Raw genomic sequence first — 22,474 nt, 5'->3', positions numbered from 1 at the left:
TGGGTTACTTCATTTTTAGGACTGTGTCCGAGTTTTCCTCTTGGGAAACTCCTGCATTTTCTCCCTCCCAGTGTTCCCTGCTGACCAAATACATTCCCTTAGGATATTTTTACATACAAATTTTTACATAGGGAGATATGTTAACATCACCAACATGGCTACTCTCAAATTTTGCTTTTTTCTGGAATGATTTTTATTATTTATCTTACTGGTTTTTCATAAATTTTGTAATTTAACCCTCAGAGAAACTACACATGAGTTCACGCTTTACTCCTGAAACATATAGTTTTTATTAATAGTTTGAATTATGGGATTTTTTTTTTTTGACCTAAGCAATGGAAGAAAGAAAGTAGTTATTCCTCAGAAATCCTAAAGGATGAACAAGAAAAATAATCTCAAATTGAAACAGACTTGAGACTTGAATCTCAAAAAAAGTTAACTTAAGGAAGACATGAAATAAAGCACCAGTTCTGCTACAGAGTAGTAATGGGATGCCAGGCAAGTTATATAACCTCTTTCTTCCTCAGTTTACCCCTTTGTAAAACAGAAAAATAATAGTCGCTTCTCTATTGGGTGTTGTGATGATCAGTTGAGATCAAGGACCTAAGAACCTAGAAGAACGTCAGGTCACCAAAGTCATAAATGCTTACTATATTATTACCAATGTTAATTAATAATACTATGTAATACATATTCTAGGACATACTCCGTAATCTGTGTTAGTAGAAATCATTTCATCACTATGCATTTGAGAGAGCTACATATGGGGAGTTGGTGATACTAATGTACTGTTCCCCAGAAGACATAAGTGTGAATACTGGCTTTACAATGTACAAATACAAACAAATCACATGACTAGTCTGAGCCTGATTTCCTCTGAAAAATGAGAAGAATAATACCTCCCTAAATTGTTGAGAGAATGACATATGTTATTAATGCTGGTTTTATTGATTTGTGACCCTTTTTACTGAAAGCTAAAAATAATTTTACATTTTAAGTGGTATATATTTAAATTACTATATTAAGTACCTACAGATGTCCTTGATTTTACATCTTGTCCTAAAATATTCACTACCTGGCCCTTTAAGAAAAAGTTTGCATTCCCAGGTCTAGGACATAGTAAGCATTTAAAGGATGCTTATTGAATGGATGGATAATGGAGAATGACAGAAAAGTATTTGAGATACAACAGCTCAAGTAGTTCAAGTGCTCCAGGTAGCAGTGCTTTTTTTTTCAGCTGTGAAGACATTTCAATTTCTTTACTAAATGGGTTTTCATCTTCGATGATCCAAGTCAGAGGGTGGGTCTAGGCTTTAAGAGAAATTTTTAGAAGAATTTTGTATACCTTACTCCTTGGGAGAAAACAGTGTTTGCCCTATGTGAATTTGGGAAAAGTTGCAGTCTCAACCTGCTTTCCATTGAATTAAGTTGAAGCTTGAGCCTCTTTTCAGTAGTGGCACTAACAATAGAAAGGAAATACTGGGAACATAACATGAGAAGCAGAATGTTCCAAGGTGGCTCTAGTGTTTCTCCTTGATCTTATCACCCACTCCCAAGACCATTCATATTTCATTGTCTCTGGCACACTGGTGAGCTTTCTGCAAGGGAACTGAGAGATTTTTACATTGATGCTTTCTGTTTTTTACCCCACAAATAGTAGAATGATGATCTGAATCCTTACTGCCCTAGAAGTGACACTTCAGTAACTTATTTGGCAGTCAGCAGTGTCATTTAATAAAGCTTTACTTCACTACAATCTTGTTATACTTTCCTGTGGCCGTTATATAGTTTAGAAATGTATATCACTTGTAATTATTTGTTTTTAAGTTAAAGAGTTATATTTCAATTAAATGTCTTTATGTCTACTCATCTGCCTCTAGTCAATTAAACTGATTGTGACTTTTATAACATTTCATAAATGTATACCACTTAATTTTCAATAAAACCTAAATTTTTATGTAGATACAAGCATAATTCTTTCTGAATAATTTGGAAAATATTGTGATGATGTTATGTTTTCATAGTATTTTATATATACTTCTATATCAGGAGCTACAGTAAATTGTTATTTAAAGGACTATCTTTTCTATTAGATTATTAACACTTAAGGCCAGGGACAGTGCCTTGTGTTTGTGTTCCCAGGCACCTAAATGCACTCAATTACTATTTACTAAGTGAACTAATAAATGCACACACCGGCACACGTGTTCCTTTAGGGCAATGACCTAATCTTACGCATGTTTTAAACTTTGTTCCAACCTGAATACTAATACATATATATACACCGAACATCAAACCAATAGATTTTGTCTAGTTTTTTCTTACAGGAGTGGTTATAAACAAATGTTACACGGTCATCTTGACACAGTAGTTCTACCTGTATGTTCTCCCTCTATTTTTTAAATCATTCTTCGTTCATTCATGCATTTTCATTCATTCACTCATTCATTTTTTAATTAACTAGTTAATTAATTTAGAGCTGGAGTCTCACTTTATTGCCCAGGCTGGAGTGCAGTGGCACTATCTTGGTTCACTGCTACCTCTGCCTCCCTGGTTCAAGTATTCTGTCTCAGCCTCCCGAGTAGCTGGGATTGCAGATGCCTGCCACCACGCCTGGCTAATTTTTGTATTTTTAGTAGAGACGGGGTTTCACCGTGTTGGCCAGCCTGGTCTCGAGCTCCTAACCTCAAGTGATCCAGCTGCCTCAGCCTCCCAAAGTGCTGGGATTACAGACATGGGCCACCATGCCTGGCCTTACTCATTTATTTTTACAACATTTTATTCTGTCAGTTAAAAGAGTGACTGCCAATGATTGTCCAACAGAATGGTTCCATTGTTTCTATCTGCCATTTTGAATACTCATCTTTTTCTTTTATGAGTGGGCCGATGACAATATTGTGAAATTGTTTCTGCCTGTCTTAAGCATGTTACATTCTTTAAATGAGTAATGCTTCCATCATAGCATGGAAACATACTTTGATTGTATATTCCTGTTACCAAGGTGATACCCCACAGCTGGAGTTTATAAATAGTAGCATACTAAACATATAGTGTATTTCTATTACTTCTTTTATAGTTAAATGTGTTTAATAATGCTAATGCTTACAGAAGCAGTAGAACCTAGAAGTCTATAGTACATACCTTTTGATTCCCTCTTTGATAGAAGGTATTTTATGATTCTAACTAGAATATGTTTTTGATTTTGCCTGAGTCTATGTCGTTGCCTGAGTTTTCAAGCTGTCAGAGTCCTGGATAATGAGATCAGATGTGAGCGCTCAGAGAAAGTTCAGGATGTGATGGGTAAGATCACAGCCTTCTCTCTGACTTCAATCAGATCACAGCTAAAAAAGAGGATCTGTTGCTACCCAGAGATTTGCTTCATTTTGCCAGAGGATTAGAAGGAATCTTAGCAGTTTTTCACAGTATTAATCACCAAATACATAACATTTACATTTGAAATAAATAAAAATTCACATATAAAATTAAAATGTTGACAGACTGAACTAGTGAATGAGCCCAGATTAGTTCTTATGGTTTTAAACATTGTATTTTCTTAAAATAATATTTAAAATCTTAATGAATGGCCATATTAGAATAAAAATGGGTATAACCTTAAGTCAAGGGAGTTATTCTTTTTTATGCATTCTCCTTTGTTGCCTTCTTCAATTAAAATACATCTTGCTAGTTAAAAACTTAACATGTCATCTAAATACTGCTTTTCCTAATGAGTGTGAAGAAAGCCTCTATAAGCAGGGGTCCCCAAACCCCAGGCCGTGGACCAGTACCAGTCTCTGGCTTGTTAGGAACCAGGCTATGCAGCAGGAGGTGAGCAACAGGCTAGTGAGCAAAGCTTCATCTGTATTCACAGCCACTCCCCATAGCTCACACTACTGCCTGAGCTCTGCCCCCTCTCACATCAGCAGTGGCATTAGATTCTCATAGTAGTATGAACCCTATTTTGAACTGCACATGGGAGGGATCTAGGTTGTGCGCTCCTTAGGAGAATCTGATGCCTGATGATCTGCCACTGTCTCCCATCATTCCTAGGTGGGACTGTCTAGTTGAAGGAAAATAAGCTCAGGGCTCCCACTGATTCTAAATTATGGTGAGGTGTATAATTATTTCATTATATATTACAACGTAATAATAATAGAAATAATGTGCACAATAAATGTAACACTTTTGAATCATCCCCAACCATCCCCTTCCCCTCCCTTCCACCATTCGTGGAAAAATTGTCTTCTGTGAAACCAGTCCCTGGTGCCAAAAAGGTTGGAGACTGCTGCTGCATAGTATTCCTGATCCTAAGGAAAGAGGGGTGGGTACATATCACAGTGTTGTTGCAGCTATTTTTAGGAGGGTGTTGCCTTTTTATGTTGTCTATTTAAATCTGACTCACAGGATTAGTGTCCGTGTTGGAGCTGTAAGGACAAAAATTACAACAGAAGTGAAATACAAAAATGAAAATAGACATTGGAAATGTAGAACATGGTTCTCAACTATAGGCAATTTTACCTCTTGAGGGTATTCAGTAATATATGGGGACATTTTTGGTTTTCGCAGTGACTAAAGGGTGGCAAATACTGCTGGCATTGAGAACAGGCCAGAGATACTAACCATCCTGCAACGTGGGTGATCCTACCCAAGAAGAATGACTCTGACTATAGTACTGATAGTCTAGTCCTCACCACTCCCTTCTCATAACATTTAGGTGGAGTCATGAGTGACAGTAAGCAATCCAAAGTCACAGGTTTGTTGTTTCTCATTTATTTGCATTCTGTTTACTGATTTTCTAAAAGCTCTTCATATGAAATAGTGGTATTTTCTTTATTAGCATGTGATTAACAAAAGAAAGAACTGCCTCATCCAAGTGGTGTATGATGTCCTAGGATACTTTGAAGACATTTTTACGTATTTCTCAAAAATAACTTGAATACATAGTATATTAGAAGAAGCAACACTTGAACTCTTTTACTCAGTTTTGAGTCCACTGCCTCTGGTAGATTGTCAGCTCCTTGAGGACACAGACTATGCTTTATTCTTCTTTTCGTTCTCAGAGCTTTGCATGATGCTTGATACACAGTAGGCCCTTGAGAAGGTTTTGTTTTGTTTTGTTTGTTTTGTTTTGTTTAAATGATCAGTGGTGACACTGTTCTTACTTGTTATATTCTTAAGTAGAGCTACCCTCTTGGAGTCAAACTGCCTGGGCTCATCTTCTAGTTTTCCTACTTGGTATCTATGTACCTTGCTTTATTTAACACCCCTTCCACTCCCCTTCCCTCAAGTACTTGGTCCATAAAACTCTGCCTCTTCAAGATTAAATGAGTTCATATATATAAAAAGGCATTAGAACAGTGCTGGCACATGGAAAATGCTAAGTATTAGTTGTTACTAATATTATTTTTAAAATAGATTAATAGAGATGGGATCTCATTCTAATGCCCAGTGTGGTCTTGAACTCCTGGCCTCTAGTGATCTTTCCACCTCAACCTCCCAAAGTGCCAGGATTACAGGTGTGAGCCATCACACCTGGCCGCATTTTTTATACTAGTGTTATTTAAGACTCCTGAAATATTGCTGTGCTTCTAAGAGTTCAGTTATCTGTATTTTTGAGTTGTCTATGGAAGTTTTTCTTTTAGATACGGTATCATTCCGTTAGGAAGAATTAGATGCCAAAATTATGTTGGTTACCAAGCAATTATTTGTATTTCTTTAACATATTAACATCTATATAGTTATAATTTCATTGCATGACCACATTAAAATAATTTACTGTTAAACCATATTTCAAATTTGAAACTCAGAAAATACAAACTTGTCAACATGTCAGCTGAAACACTGTTTTAAGGATTAAATAATCTAGATAAGGTTACATTGTTCTTATTTTCTGTGTAATTAAGTTGAAATGATTAAGTATTATCTAAAGTAGAGTGAAGAACTACAGTAACCAAATAGCAATTGCTTGTTCGAACCAGCTTTAGCTGGCATTTGGAGAGCAATAAGGGTTTCACATGAAACCATTATTTTCAGTGACTGAAACTTATTCCTTTAATTCTCAGAATGTTCTTGTTTCTCAGCCGTTTTTATGGAAATATTTCTGAATTATATGTCACCCTTCCCTGCCTTCTCAAAATTGGTTATGCAACTGAGTGAACCAAAGGGCATAAGAAGCCACTACAGTCAACACGACACATTTCTAGAAGCTTACATTTTGCTACAAAATTTAAGGGTAGGTTGCATAAAGAGAAGAGAACCATAAATTTAAATTAAAATCACACATATATTTGGATCAGGATGTAAAATTTGTATAAATATTTAAAGTAAAATATAAAACTTTAAAGAAATTTCAAGGTTATGGAGGCTGATCATAGGCCAGGAGATCAAGTCCCTCTTATAAGAAGGTGTTTCAAGGAGAAGCAGTATCATCACTTGTGTTAACAGTGGTCAGTATTTCAGTAGAACAGTGCCCTTGAGGTTATCCCAAGTGTGAGACTGCACTACTTTAAAGGAGACCTGTCGGCAGCTTTGTTGACCACTTCCCTGCCAGACCTCAGAAAAATCGGCTCTTATTCCAATTGGCATTTCTTACTTAGTATATAGGTTTCTGTTTTCCTCCACTTCTTTACTGCTTCTAATTTGAAAATTTCCAGAACTTACTAGTAGAACACAGACAGTAATTCGGCCTTTGAGTTAGCTTCATTTTACACACAAATCAAACGTCCATATTCTTAGGAAGGTAGCAGGGTACCTACATTCTGTTTCTGTAGGAAGAAGTAGGAAAAAAAAATGTTCCTCCTACTTCAGAGGACTTTCCTGTTTCATTCTGGGTTTCTCCCCAAATTCTTATAGGTTGAGACTTCTAGAAGTATGACTGTGGGTAAGCAGGAAATGATTGTGTTGCTCTAGCACAATATTCTTCATATAGGCTTTTGTTTATTATCTGTGGAGGTACTCCAAAATAGATAACAAAAGTCATTTACTTAAGCTATAATTACATATGAATATGTGAGTGTGTGTGTGTGAGCATTTTTGTAGCATATACCCTCTCTGAATAATATTCTGTGTAGGCTACTATTTTAAATACTCTTGATTTTTGTTTTGTTCACAAAATAAAGCGAAAAAAGAGAACAGTAGCAAGTAAAATATACTTAGAATATTTTATCATATGATAAATGTTTTATCAATGTCCTTCATTAATTTTCACTCATTTATAGAAAAACACTGACTCTCTGAGTCCTTCTCATCATCCTTATTATAATACATGTATATACCTTGTTCAGATATGGAAATGCATTAAGTAAAAATCTTGTTAAAAGTATTATAAAATTGACTTTGATTATCTCTGGGACTGTCAGAACTCTCATCCTATTAGTAATTGGAGAGGTTTTTTCTTGTCCTGTTTTTATAATAAGCCTGACTGTGCTTGAAGTTTTTTACCAAATGTTTTGCCGTTTCCATAATAATGGATCTTATTAACGTTTTTATAAAATGGCTCTTTAAAGATGTGGATAAAATGAACAGTGACTAAAATAGAATGAGTCCCCGATTATTATTGGTAATTACTGAACATAATGAGATGGGCTTTTGACTACTTTACTTCTTGAGTTTTTTTCTGTCAGGATTTTCTGTTAAAGATTGAAAATGTGGATTTCTCTGTTCCTCGTGGATCCTAAAAAAGGATTCTGTGCGTTTTGTCAGAAAAATAAATAATAGTATTTATTAATTTCCAAAGGCAAAGGGTGAGTATGTAGACATAAAAGAATCCAATGTGGTCTTTAAATTTCTAGAACACCAGTATTCTAGTTTGTAAAAGATATTCTCAATGTTACCAGGACTAGAGAACTTAAGAGAAATTGTTAATTAGACAAATACACTGGTGTGATGATAATACAGGAAGGAATCAAGGCTGGCTCAGCCTTTCTATTTGGTAAGAAGCTGAAACAGATAATTTATCATAAAGTTTTAGAAACAAGTTAATACTAGAAAAATGTGGGAATGACCTAAAATCAAGATAAAGGAATGAAATGATACTACTCAGTGTCTTGTAACTTGAAAGGATGTTTCTGTCTTTCCCAACTTTTGCAGTTACTGCTACATAAAGATTTTTGATATTGTGAATAAATTCTGTACCGTTAATTCTGTGTTCACATTCTACTTTCTATGCTTTATGACTTAATTTTTCCATACTTATATTTATTTGGCTTAAGAGTAGAGAGATGAACATGAAGGAGTGACAAAGAAGGAACTCATTTAAGCAGTGCCCAAAAGGACATGATACTTTAGTCATTCATTAACACATGAAAACCAGAAGAGCACAGGTGAAATCTCTACCATGAAAAAGTCAGAAAAATTAAACTGCAGAAAAAATAGTGACAGCAATTATAAAAGAAAGAAGTTCATTATCCTAATATATAAAGAGCACATTCAAATCAACAAAGAGGAAATTAGTGGATATGGGGACAAAAAAAAAAAAGCAGCAGCAGCTAGTGACCCAAAGAAGAAATACACATGTCCAACAAACATTGCATTTCTTTCAAATTATTTGTCAAGGAAGAAAGGGCAAATTTAAACATTGGTATGACCCATTAAAATGACAATCAAGCATCAGAGCAAACAAAAATATTCTTTGTTTTTGAGTTTTGTGTAATGGTAATTATCACACATGGCTGGTGAGAGAATAAATTGGTTTTACCATCTGGACAGCAAAAATGTCTTAAGAATGTTCATAAATTTGACACAGTTACATGTCTAGAATCTTGTGCTCAAAAAAATTCTATGATTCTTTCCTTAAAAACTAGCACATATATGGTTAAAGATTTCTTTATGATACTACTTTAAAGAAAACTTGAAAACAGTGTAAGTGTTCATTGCACAGGAATGGTTTTGTAAATGCTGGTACATCCATATATGCATACTTTAAAATTATATTCATGAAGAATATATGTATATAATATATAAATATAGTATATTATATATAATATATAAAATTATATTCATGAAGAAATTAATGTCAGTTAATTTTTTTCTGTATAATGCTAACAAACATTAAGTAGATTTAACATTATGTATGTGATTAGGAACCATCACCAATGGCTATATGTAGGTATTCTTTAAAATATCTTTATATTTCCTTATAATTTCCTGCAGTGAAATTATGTTCTTTATAATGAAGAGAGAAAAAGTGAAATAAACAGAAAATTGAAAAGATACAAGGACAGGACTGCCAAAACCAGTAAAACGTGTTTTTTATGGCAAACAGTTTGACAACATGCATACCCCTAAACTTATAAGCCTAATCCGATTCTTAAACTACTTTTCTTGTTATCATTTGTTGTTTTTTTGTTTAAGACCCTTTGTAGGTTAAGAAGAAAGAACCTCATCATGTTAAATTAAATTCTAAGTTTGTTTTTTTAAAGGTCAGTGCTAATAATAGCAAATAGTCCAAGAGGCATTTCTATTTGACTTTTGAATGCATATTTACTTAATTTAATTATTTGGTTAGATATTTGATTTTGTTACTATTGCATTGTTTAGAGTTGATAGTGGGAGGAATTGTCTGGGACAAAATAAGAAATAACACGGATTGGCATTTTGTTTAAAAATAACTTTAATGGAATTACCTTTTGGCAGTGTAGATGGGCAAGCTTTGACTAGAAATTTAGAGATAATAGTTTACATTCTGTCCCTTTTACATCAAAATAATCCATTTTCCTAATCATTTCATCTAAATAAAAATTAAATATTTTACATCAGCATTTATTTTACGTGTTTATAAATGTTTTACATCAGCATTTATTTTATAATGCATTAATTTTATTAACCCATAATGTTCCTGTCAAATGGATTAATTTTATTCTTTAATCTACAGATAACAATACCAATAGGTGGTGACATTTTCAAGACTGCATAGCATCTTTATGGTATAACTGAAATTTAAATATAAGAAATTTGAATATAGGAAATTTAAATATAGGAGATCTGTGGTTTGAAATCAGGTTATACATTTATTTATATGATTACTCAAATGAAAAAAAAAATGTTCTTTATAACCAGTTGGCATTAGAGCTTAGTTAGATAGCCATACTTGAAATTTACATTTTCTAATCAAGAGTATCCATGTGAACAAAATATTAACTGTTATTATTCAGAATTTAAATGAATCCTTTCCTACTTTTCTACCCAAGATGTTTTATACTTATGTGTTTGGTCTGCATTTTTATACACAATGGAAGTAGTAGTGATTAAGAGGAATACTGGACAAATCAGTAAGTGATAATTAGCACAGTTCACAGTCTTAGGATTTAAACCTGAGCCAGGGGATTGGTTCTGTGTTTGTTTGTTGTTATTGTTTTACTCCAACAGCTCTCTTTATCACCTATCATATGCAGAGAAAGATAAATAGCCTGGGTAAATTGAACTGGGGATTAGAACTGTGGAAGAAGGCCCAGAAAAGGGTGGAGGAAATGGCTGATAAGGAGTCAGTTTAGGGGATGATATGAACTGGTAGACTAAAGATGAAGTCCCACATTCAGGTCCCAGCTATAGAGGCATTTGAATTACCTGGTGATTACCTGTACAGGGGAAAAGCCTGTTACTCTAGAATTTAGTCTTTTAAAATGCAAAAATAAAAATTAAAAATGCAGATATTACATAAAGACAGCATTGTCTTTTAAAGGAGAAATAATTTCAGTCTACATTGAATTGGTCTATTTTTTTTTTTATTTTCAGAAGGATAAAAAAGAGCAGACTTTTTATTCTTTAAAGCAAGCTGATAAATTTTGATGTCCTGAGTTTTTAATATCTCATCCAAAAAATTAAATTATGGACTGGATTGTGCAACGTTGTGCTAGATTTCCTTTTTTCCTTAGACTTTCAAATAGGAAGGAAAGAAAAATACAATTTGTGATGACTCAAATAAATTAAAAATGACCTTCTATATGAACAATATCTACTAAAAATGTTTACAAATCTTCATAGTGTTTGAATTTTACCAGCAAAGAAAGTTAATGCAAAGCTTCAGCACGCTAATTGCATAATTGTTTTTAAAAATAGTAAAAGGTTCAGCAAAGAATAATGCATTACTATCAAAAGAGCATTGTTAAATTATGTACTCTTAGGTGAGAATTTTACTCTAATTTAGGAGAACTCAGGAAAATGAGGTTTGGTGAGTTTAGTGGATATAATCAATAAAGGTGAAAGATATTTTGGTCCTTTACATACTCTCCATAAAATCCTTCTAACTAAGCCAACTTACAGATACTGTATTGCTTCAGAATGAATTAATTCTTCAAAAGGACAGTACATAATCACCTTCAGAACACAGTATGAATTGCGCTAAGCAAGGTATGCTTCCAGTTACATTCACAAAGCTTCAGATAGTCTGCCCATCTGGAAGTATCTAAAATTTCAAGGTTATTACTTTGCCACACACATTGGTTTGGATGTCTGTTCTGAGGATTTTCATTATACTCTTTCAGTATCTAACAGGCTCTTCAACACATTTCAAATCAAGTTTACCCCATTATTTAAACATGCTAGAAGTTTAGTAACTGCTTAAATATTAGTAATTAATCCACTCTAGGGTGAAAGTCAAGTTCTAATACTGATGATGGGCTGTTAACTCTATCACAATTCTGTGTCCTGTTACAGTAAATGAGAGAAGTGGGAAAATATTTGCAGAAGAAAAGTGCTTGGAAGAGCACAGGTCTCATTCAGCAGTCTTTGCAGTGTCTGCATCTAGCACTGAAAAGTGTCTTTGCAAGTAACTAAAGAACTATGCATTCTTTCTATATATATATAAAAATATATTATTTGGGCTAGAAACAGTGTTGATAGGTTTGCTTCTTGATTCTTCTTTGTAAAGGATAGTAGCCATATCAACAAAGCATTTTTCTCAGGCAACAGCTTTTCTAGTTCTCAGAGAATATAATTTATTCTAATAGGAATGTTGGAGAATTAGTTGTCCTGTGACAATTGCTGATCTACAGTGTCAAGATTCTGTGATGCAAATAGCTTTACATGAGGAATTTTTTCTGATCTATGATGACTTTGGGATTAGTTTTGCTCCAGAAGGTTCAAATTTATGGAACATGTGAGGCCTGTGACTTTCTGGGTAGAACTGTTCTTTAGTTAAGAATCACTGACTATACTAAAGTCAGTTTGTGACTATAGAGATTCTTTATTTTCTCCTTCAGTGACAATTGAATTTTTTCGACTTACCATAACCAAGCTAAAAGGTATGAAAAAGAATCACTAATTTTTTAAAAAGAAATGTTTCTTAAAATTGTAATGTAAAATTATGTTGAATTTTATTGAATGATTATGTTATTCGGCACCAACAGAGACAAAGACTTTGCAGTTTAGTAATGTCATGACAATATTCAGGCATATCGGAGGTATGGTCTTCTGTTTAGCTACCCAGATTTATTTATTTTATTGTTTTTTTAGAGACAGGGTCTTGCTCTGTTGCCCAGGCTGGAGTGCAGCGGTACGATATAGCTTACTGTAAAGTCAAACTCCTGGGCTCAAAGAATCCTCCTGCCTCAACCTCTTGAGTAGGGGGACTGGAGGCGTGTACCACCAGACCCTTCTAATTAAAAAAAATAAAAGATTAGTAAAGAGGAGGTCTTACTGTGTTGCCCAGGCTATTGCCTTGGCCTCCCAAAGTGCTGGTATTACAGGCATCAGCCACCAGGGCTGGCCTCAGATTTATTTTTAAAAAGTCTTTACAAAGGATGCATAAATTTCCAACTATATAAATGTGGGCTGTGCAGTGACTTCCTTGCAAATCGTATACTATGGGAAGGAGGAGAAAAAAGAAAGAAACTTAACAGTGAAGAAGTCTGATAAACAATACCAAGTCAGGTAATTAAGGTCAACAACAGCAGTGATGAATCATGTTGATAGCATGGATCCTTGATATGATGTGGTCAGAATGACACTTTACTTCCGTGGTCCTACTCCTCAAAACTTTTAACCCCAGGCTAATTATTTTTAAAAATTAGACAAATCCCAGTAAAGGAACATTCTGTATAATCTCTAACCAGTACTCTACAAAACTGGCAAAGTCATCCAAAACAATGGATGTCTGAGAAACTGTCAGAGCCAAAAGGAGAGTAGGGAGACGTAATAATAAAAACTAAGATAGTGTCCTGCATGAGATCCTGGAGAAGAAAAAGGACATTGGGTATAAACTAAGAAAATCTGAATAAAGTATGGATTTTAGTTAATTAACAAAAGCCTTATACAGAGTAACAGTGTGAATGTGAACACAAATCTATTATCTCAGTTAAAGACAGACTAAATGATAAAGCTGCTGAGTTCATATTAAATTGTCAAGTGATGACATCAGCAATTCGTACAAAGGTAAGTAACGTTAGTAGGAAAAGGCTTACAAATAAGTTTAAAACTCTATAAATACTAACATTCAGAAACAGAACAATATCAAAGCATGATAGATAGTGTTGTAAAAAGTAAGCCTAAATCTTGAAAGAGCTAGTAACTTAGACTTGAAAAGGAAACTGCCCAGTATTTTAGAACAGAATATTGTTTATCCTGTTAAGGCTACTTGATTAACTATATGGCTTTTAGAACAAATAGAAATCAGGTTATGCTGCATTAAAACACATAGACACACACACACACACAAACACACAACCTTATGCAATAGGAAGCGTTACATACAAATTGAAATACTTACTGGCTTTTTGATGCTACTTTATCTACCAGACAATATGGAAAACTTGTAGTAACAGAAACTTAATCAGTTTTTGCCAGAAGTACAGACAGACTTTCCTAGATATAGTTCATTGTGTTTCAAGAAAAATGTTTAACTTGAGAATCTTTTCTATGTGTAGTATTAAGGAAAAAAAAAATGGGCTTAAACCTGTTTATTTTAAACATACAATTTTTTTTAAAACCCCACCTGATTTCATTGGTTTGCAGGAAAATAGACTATGTACAAGATGCATGTTTGGAACAAAGCAATAGCTAACTATTAGAATGTACAAAGGACGAGCAAAAAAATTTATAATATAGAGATCCAAGAGCAATGTGCATTATTGTATTATGTGTTTCTGGCTTCCTCAGAAAATATAGATGGGTTTCTTGAAGAATATCTGCATTTGATTGTCTTTATATTATACTTTTGCTGTTCTTTTTTCTTAGCCCCTTTCTGCAATATGTAAGAAAAACTTATCAATCTGTTCTTTTTGTAATACTACCCTTGAGGGACAATGTGAACTATTTGCTTCTGTTAATCAGGGTAAACTAAGGGAATTCATTTTAACAAATGTATGGTGCCAGAAACCTTCTTCCAACCAAATGTGTTCTTTAAGAACAGAGAACACTCTGCACAGCTAATAAACAGCGGCATCTTTCTCTTTTTCTGTTCTAGTGCACTGACAGGCAGAACTCACCAGTCACATCACCAGGATCCTCTCCCCTTGCCCAGAGAAGAAAGCCACAGCCTGACCCACTCCAGATCCCACATCTAAGCCTGCCACCAGTGCCTCCTCGCCTGGATCTAATTCAGAAAGGCATAGTTAGATCTCCCTGTGGCAGCCCAACGGGTTCACCAAAGGTAGATCAATTTTATTAGAAACACAGATAAAATTTTGTAAGACAATTATTGATTGTTCAGATTCTTCTAAATTCCATTACTCATATTTTTTGTGCTCTTAATTGTGAACAAGTTTGATGAGTTTCTCATTAAGTTTATGGTGAGCACATGTTCGTGTTTCTTGTTTTATTACTATAAAAGTTACACGTAATTTTTGCAGAGAGAGCATATGTCTGTAGCCCCATGATTTACCAAAATAAGTAGCAGAGTAAGTATGGTTATTTTGTAAAATAGATTTAAAAAGTCATTATATGCATTGAAATAATTTGCATGCTGTTATCAAATGATATTCTGCACTCATTTTTATAGTGCCATGACAAGAAAAATGTGATGGGAGTATATTTGCATAAGGGCTTAAGGTGTGACAAATTATCACCCTTGTTTCAAGGTGACTCAGAAGAGAGAATTATATGTAGTTTTTAAACCTCGGGAAATTAATTACACTGAATTGCAATATTTGCAAAGTAATTATATTACTGTTTAATATTAAAGACATAATTCTTACTCTACAGTTAAGCCTACAATTTATTTTATTGTGTGGATTTTTTCTTCAAATTTGATAAGTATAAAATTTTTAAAATTAATTTTATTTGGTAACATGCTCTGTTCTCTAAAATTTGTTGGAAGCACAATATATTTAGTAGTGTTTGATTTTCCTGTATTACCAGTTAACTTGGTTTTAAGATCACACATTATTAGAATATCATTTAGAATTATGTAAACACAACAGATTCCTTTTTTCTCTGCTACTTTCTAACATTAAAATTACAAATCAATCATCAGATTAACCATGTGAATAAAAGTCAAAAGCTATGAAAAGCATACACATTCAATTCATTGATCTATACCTTTATATTTCTATGTAAGAATCAGCCTGATCTTTTAAAATACTGTAAGAATTCATAAAATTGAAGTAATTTGATATGTAGTGCTGCTCTGTTGTTTGTGATCTTTTACTATTCTGGTAATAACTGATAAAGAAGCAGAGCACATTTGCCCCCATATCAGTTATGCTGTATCACACTGATGAAAACAAAAATAAAGAAAAAGCTTTTAATCTTCTAAAAATATTACAAATACTACAAATCAAGTTGCTCTTTAAAAAAACTAGAACAGTGACAGCTTCTCTCGTCTCACCTAAATCATAGAAATGTGCAAATAAATTATTGACATTTTATGTCAAAGTCATCATATGATTTTGATCTACTTGTTTCTGTATCATTTCTATAACTTAACATTTGGATTTATGTACTCATTTCTGTTTTTTTTTAAATCCTAATGAAATGTATTTATGAGTTTTTTATTCTCATTTAAATTTCATTAACTGGTAATATAAGAAACTTATTAAAAGATGGCACAGGAATCTAGTAAAACTCCTTGTTTGCTTAGAAAATTAAAGTAATAATACATGTTTGAAAGTTATTTCAATGCATGGTACAACTTTTAGTTTGTTTTCTCTCTCTTCTGTTTCTTTAGTCTTCTCCTTGCATGGTGAGAAAACAAGATAAACCACTCCCAGCACCACCTCCTCCCTTAAGAGATCCTCCTCCACCACCACCTGAAAGACCTCCCCCAATCCCACCAGACAATAGACTGAGTAGACACATCCATCATGTGGAAAGCGTGCCTTCCAGAGACCCACCAATGCCTCTTGAAGCATGGTGCCCTCGGGATGTGTTTGGGACTAATCAGCTTGTGGGATGTCGACTCCTAGGAGAGGGCTCTCCAAAACCTGGAATCACAGCGAGTTCAAATGTGAATGGAAGGCACAGTAGAGTGGGCTCTGACCCAGTGCTTATGAGGAAACACAGACGCCATGATTTGCCTTTAGAAGGAGCTAAGGTAAGAAATACGCAAAGCAGAAGCTAGAGAATCTGCTTATAAATGCTTCTGATGGTCAGTAGCATAAAAGGTTGGGAAGTTTTTTTTTTTTTTTTTGCCTAGCATGGCACCTCCCTGCAAGTCTTTAATTATCCCCAAGTTATAAATAATCAGAAGCTCATTAAAATTTGAACTTAAGAGAAGTCAGGAGGTTCTAAGTAATGATTTAATTTTAATGTGAAGACACTAGACAATTTGCCAGAGATTTATTTCACCTTCCCTTATTTCATTTGCCAAAAATTTCTTCTATTAACAACTTAGTGGTGGTATAATCAGCACTGCATTTTTTTTTTTTTTTGAGACGAAGCCTCGCTCTTGTCCCCCAGACTCGAGTGCAATGGCGTGATCTTGGCTCACTGCAACCTCTGTCTCCCTGGTTCAAGCGATTCTCCTGCCTCAGCCTCCCGAGTAGCTGGGATTGCAGGCATCTGCCACCACACCTGGCTAATTTTTGTATTTTTAGTAGAGATGGGGTTTCACCATGTTGGCCAGACTGGTCTTGAACTCTTGAGCTCAGGTGATCCTCCCGCCTCAGCCTCCCAAAAGTGCTGGGATTACAGTTGTGAGCCACTGCGCCTGGTCAGCACTGTATTTTTTACAAACTGTTTTAGTTCCATCCAATTTTTACAAGTCGTGTTACTGTACATGTCATAAATCCGTTGCTGGAGTTAGTTATTGTTGCCTGGGACAGTACACATTAGGCAGCCAGGTAAAATGAACTTCCCATATACTCAAAAACACTAAACCAAGTTCACTCTTAAAAATCAAGTTCTTTTCCCCTAAAACTGAGAGATTCTCACCCTTGTTGACTTCTCACTTGAAGGATGTTACCACTATCATTTATATGTCCAGGAAGGAGTTTATGTGTGCAGGAAACTGAAGAGACAGCAGCAGAAATCATTTACTTTAGAATTCTTGGTATTCTTGGTAGTTCCTTGGCAGAGGTATACTGTAACAATTTCTGGTATTTGGTTCCAGAATGCTTTTGACTCTGAGATTAGATCCTTGCCATCTTCCCTTTACTGATGGAGGCCTTGGCTCTTCTGAAGACTGTAATATTAAAGTGATCTCATCTCTGTAGACCTTAAATTGATATTTTACAGAAGTAGTCTAGTCCTTCAAAATAATGGTTAAAGTTGGTGAGTTCATCTTATAACATTCAGGATACAAGGAAGAAGCGTGACTTGCACTCAGCTCCTCTGCGTGTGGAGGTACAGTGATAATGAACACTTTGTATGACAATATTTAACCTCAGTGATGTGAGGTAGCCAGGAAAGGAAGAATCACAACTCAGTAGCACTGCATTCAAAACAAAGGCAAGGAGTGGTGGCAGTTTGCTGTGACTCTTTGCTGGTGACTCAACTTGGTACCTTCAGTCTCATTTATTATAAATATGAGGATCTCTAAAAGTTTCCTTAGGGTCATCTAAATATAATGTAAATGTAAGAGAACATACTAATAAAATCAATTTTATAGTGATCTCTGTCAGTGGGAAGCTCATCCTCAAAAGAGTTTTTCCACAACCTAGAATGCTGATTGGAAGGACCTGCCATTCATTTCCAAAAATTTTCAGTGTTGTTTTTTTTTTTCCCCCTTTAGCCTTAACTTTTTATTCATATGTGATCACACTTATCTTGGGAAGAGTGTTAGAAGAAGTTGTAATTACCTAGTTATATCTCAGAAGCGTGTTATAATTTATTTTCTAAATGGACTTCAAAAGTACTTGAAATATAATAGTTGTCATAGCCATTTCATTGAAGATATCTTGTTTCAGGGTTCTTTTAGATAACGTGTTCTAGTTTTAATGCTGTTATAAATTTACCCTCCTAAGCTCTAGAAAGCTGGCTGATAATATTTTTAAGAAATGTTACAGTTGCAAAAATTGGGGTGACAGTTTCTTAGGTTATTAGTATGAGATACTGTATTTTATTAACTTTAGTTATGAAATATTAATTGTGAGTTCAGTTATAAGAACATTTCTTTAAAAATTTCTCTGTGAACTTCCATGTTGTGGTCATTGATGCAGATTAGTATAACAGAGAAGACTGACTGAAAATTTTGTCTCTTATTGAAAACTAAACTTTACTGCTTAGTTCTCTCTAAATAATTTTCATTAAGATTCCCTAAGGTCTAATCTCATATATTGTGTGTCTTTATATTGCAATGGTAATATCCTCAAGTTAATCTCATGTTACTCTTAGATTTGGTGTTTCAACCAAAATTAGACTTCTCAGATTTCTAATTTCAACCTAGTTTAACTTCTGGAGTGAACTGTAAAGAAGAACTTGATTCATTGAATGCCACAAAACTATAAAACAGACCATGTCTCCTCTTTTATTACCATTATAAAGGAAAAAATGGTTTCACTTCATTAGATCATAGGGCTTACCAGAACTTACATGAAGTAGAAAAGGCCTAATTCCTCTCTCATTTCATTGTTGGGAGACTTAAGAGGTTGGCTTCAACTAACAACTGACATAATCACTTAGGATCCTATAATTCTCAGTTTCTGTGATCCTGGGTTGGAGTTTGTTACCAGGCTCTGAAATCAGGCCTGGATTTCACTTTCTGCTCTAGAATGTACTGGCTTTGTGTATATGGCAACTTACTTCATCTTTGTCTCCAACCTCACTTATTTTCCTTATAAATAAAGTGGAACTTTATTTTATTCCTTTATATAAAATGGAATAATAATAATACCTGGTATCTAGGATAATAGTTAGCTTCCAACTATCTGAATTTCTATACCGCTTGGTTCAGGAATAAAAACAAAAATAACAGCTGGACATAGAGTGTCAGAATAAGTTGTAACACTTGGCATTTTTATTCAAAATAGTTGTCTGTTTTATAAACCAAAACATCTTTGTTTCACTCCTTTTTTCTTTTATTTAGCATAGTTCCTAATGAATGTTTGGTAGGCACTCAATAACCAAGTTATAACTTGGTTAAGCTTATAATATAATACTTACTTGGTGCTAGTAATCTAACGCTAAAGCCAGTGGTAGAGAAAAAGGAGTATATGTGCTTGGGTTTGAGTGTAGGCAGCTGTAGGCCAGGAGAGAAAAGGTGGAGGAAGAATATGGCCATGATATGCAAGGGGTTACAAATGGACAGGTTTTTGTGTATCTTGCATAGTTTTCATGTTTAAAGTAGATTTTTTTCCTCTGCAGAAGAGTAGTCATTTTAAATATGTAGATCATATACAATAGGAAAAAGAGAGCGAGTGAAGAGAAAGGGGAGATATTTTTATTTTATAAAAGGACTAAGATTTTTAATGAAAATAGTAGATATTAACAACATATTTTCACCCTTCATACCTAATAGTACCATTTTGTTTTGTCTTACTTTATCATTGGGATAAAAAGTGTGGAGATTTAGATATTTGGAGGCTGTTTTATTGTTCACATAATTCATCAGGCCCCCTAATGTAAGCAAATACATTTTTTTTTTTTTTTGGTCAAATCAAAAACTGCCGCTTAGGTTTAGTAGTTTTCATTAGAGGCAAAGCTTCAAATTTAATAGCATCTTCCCATTTTAGAGATAAGAAAATGTAGATAAGTACTAAAAATTGAAGTGAAAACTAATTATTACATGTGGAACACACAGGAATTTATAAAAGTCAATACCCTGTCGATGGGCGAGGACTCGCTTCCCTTCATTACTCGTCCTGTCAGTATGTCAGTTCTCATCATCCAATAGAACCATTTGCCTTTTCTGTTTGCGTTGTAACTAGAACAGTGAATGGTAGGGGAAATGGGAATAAATTAAGCTCTAATTACTCCATTTGGTAATTGTAGAGAGCTCTGAGGAAAAAATTCTTCTAGCTCATAGTTAAAATGAGGTATAAGAATTTTTTGTGACATTCATTTACTCCCTTTACTCTTCCCCTCGTACCTGGCATAATCAAAAGCTAGTCAAGGTAGTACTTTTTAAATATGGATCTACAGGCTAAGAGTCATTAAGTTTATTTATCTGACTTTATTGGCAAGAGATTTCTGTCCTATAGCATTGTTTCCATTCTCTGAAAGTCTTAGATTTTAGTCACCTTATAAAGCTGTTCCTTAATAGACATCTTGTTGGCTAGATATTTACTGTTGGTGGTTTGTTTTAATTATCTGAGGAAAATAGTTCTACCAAAGTATATTAAAATATGACTAGAAACTTGAAATGTATCTACTTATTTCCAGATATCAACATTGTACCCAACTGTCATTATTTGTTCTCTTGAGCCAGTAAGAATACTGCTGTTTCTTTTGTGATAAAACTATCTTTAACTGGTCATGTTACTTACAGTGACATTGTTCTAAAGATGACCTTTGTATGATAATTTTTTGAAGACGTTGTAAGATAAATACATCAAATGATTTCCCTTTTTGCAGTTGTGGCTTGTTGTACTTTTGGTGGAGAGGCAAATGTTTATATTAATGACCTTAAAGTTATCTATAAATTTCGAGGGCTGTCTTTCAGAAAATCAGTCCTCTGTGTGTACTGGTTTCATGTCCAGTCTGATGCTGAAGGACAAAATACAGGGGTACTTTTGAGGTAGCATGTGTAGGGATTGACATGCATGGGGGTTGACATGTGTAGGATCGGGAAAAGGCTTGTGTTTAGTAAGATTTTTTAAAAATGTTTTTCTTAATTGTGCGAAGATTTTCACAAAATTGTTTTCTGTGTGTCTCAAGGGTCCCAAATGTTTTAATCTTCAGTTTTTAAACAATATCTGAATCACAAGAAAACATTTTATACTTTAGGATTAGATGATACCTTGAGGCATTTAGAGAAATATTAATCTAAGGTAACCTAGATTTCTAATAAATTATACAAGCCAGTTTATACTTCTTTCACAAGTCTACACTTCCGCTATTGTTTTCTTATTTCTTCAACCTCATTACCTAATTCAGCTATATGAGTACCTAGCATGTTCAAGACACTCTGGGGATTACAAAGAGGAATAAAGCACAGAAAAGCTAGTCAGGATGAGACAGGCATGTGATTAAGAGGTAAGGCATATAAGAAGCATCCAGAAAATGTGTGGGATCCCCAAGAAGAACAAAAATTCCAAGATGCAGGACTGAAAAAGTAATAAAGAAAGCTTCATGCAAGAGGGTCACTGGCTATAGACATTAAAAGACTGGCAGCTGTTGTTTTTGTGGTTATTACAGAAAGGAATAGCATGGAGGTGGGAGAATATGTTTAGTGATAATATAGTCAGTTTTGGATGGCCTATAGCATAAAAAGAGTGGGCAGGTGAGGTAAGACCATGGCAAGGTAAGTTGAAACCAATTATGAAGTATCTTGAATTCTACATTAAGTAATCATAATTTGGTAGGCAGGAAAGAACATTTAAAGTTTTCTTTTCTGGCAGAGGAATACTAGGATTAGAATTGTGAATTTAGAAGATTTAAATTGGTAGCATTTCCAATGCAATTGTGATAGATTTGGGACAGTGAGCTAAGAATGCAGAGGATGAAAAGATGTTTCTTAGTTGAGGATTCAGTGAGGTTTCAGTGTGAACTGCTTCAGTTGATACTATCAGTCTGTACACTTGAAGAACTACAGTTTTTTTTTACCATTTGCAAACAGGTTTTTTAGATATCTTGAAAATATATAAAGTATTTATTTTTAGCCCCCAAAGTTGTGATTTATTGTACTCACTCAGGTAGTGGCAGCTAAAATGATTTTCTGGTGTAATGAAATGGTTGCAGGTGAGAACATGAAATTCAGAATTACATAATGTTAAATCTTGTCCTTTAGCCACTATCCATAAATATAAACAGCCATTTTAGATGAACAGAAACATGATCATCACTTTATAAAGTACCTGCACATTTAAGTCCTTTGCTGTCTCAATCTAATAATTAGGAAAGAACTATACAGAATTCCAAGTTTCGTATTAGGCATATTGTCAACTCTCAGTACATATTTATGAACAGTTTGCAGGAATAACAGCCATTAAACAAATTATATATGTGT

The 22,474-nt window shown here is 34.2% G+C and overlaps 1 protein-coding gene across 22 annotated transcripts in view; it reads left to right on the top strand.

Annotated features, from left to right (window-relative positions):
- The window catches only part of CBLB (Cbl proto-oncogene B), a 214,407-nt gene that overhangs the window by 150,902 nt on the left and 41,031 nt on the right, over positions 1-22,474 (top strand). For all 22 annotated transcript variants that reach the window (XR_003118095.1, XR_003118094.1, XR_003118093.1 and 19 more), the window contains 2 exons: positions 14,396-14,581; positions 16,097-16,462. Coding sequence is in view for 19 of the 22 variants with exons in the window: in XM_025375667.1 (XP_025231452.1) it covers positions 14,396-14,581; positions 16,097-16,462 (552 nt within the window). In the remaining 3 variants the exon portion in view is untranslated. The remainder of the gene's footprint in view (positions 1-14,395; positions 14,582-16,096; positions 16,463-22,474) is intronic.

Source organism: Theropithecus gelada, chromosome 2, assembly GCF_003255815.1.
Source record: "Theropithecus gelada isolate Dixy chromosome 2, Tgel_1.0, whole genome shotgun sequence".
Taxonomy (NCBI): Eukaryota; Metazoa; Chordata; class Mammalia; order Primates; family Cercopithecidae; genus Theropithecus; species Theropithecus gelada.
The sequence above is the reverse complement of the archived record's forward strand: the minus strand, read 5'-3'. Positions and strand labels throughout refer to the sequence as shown.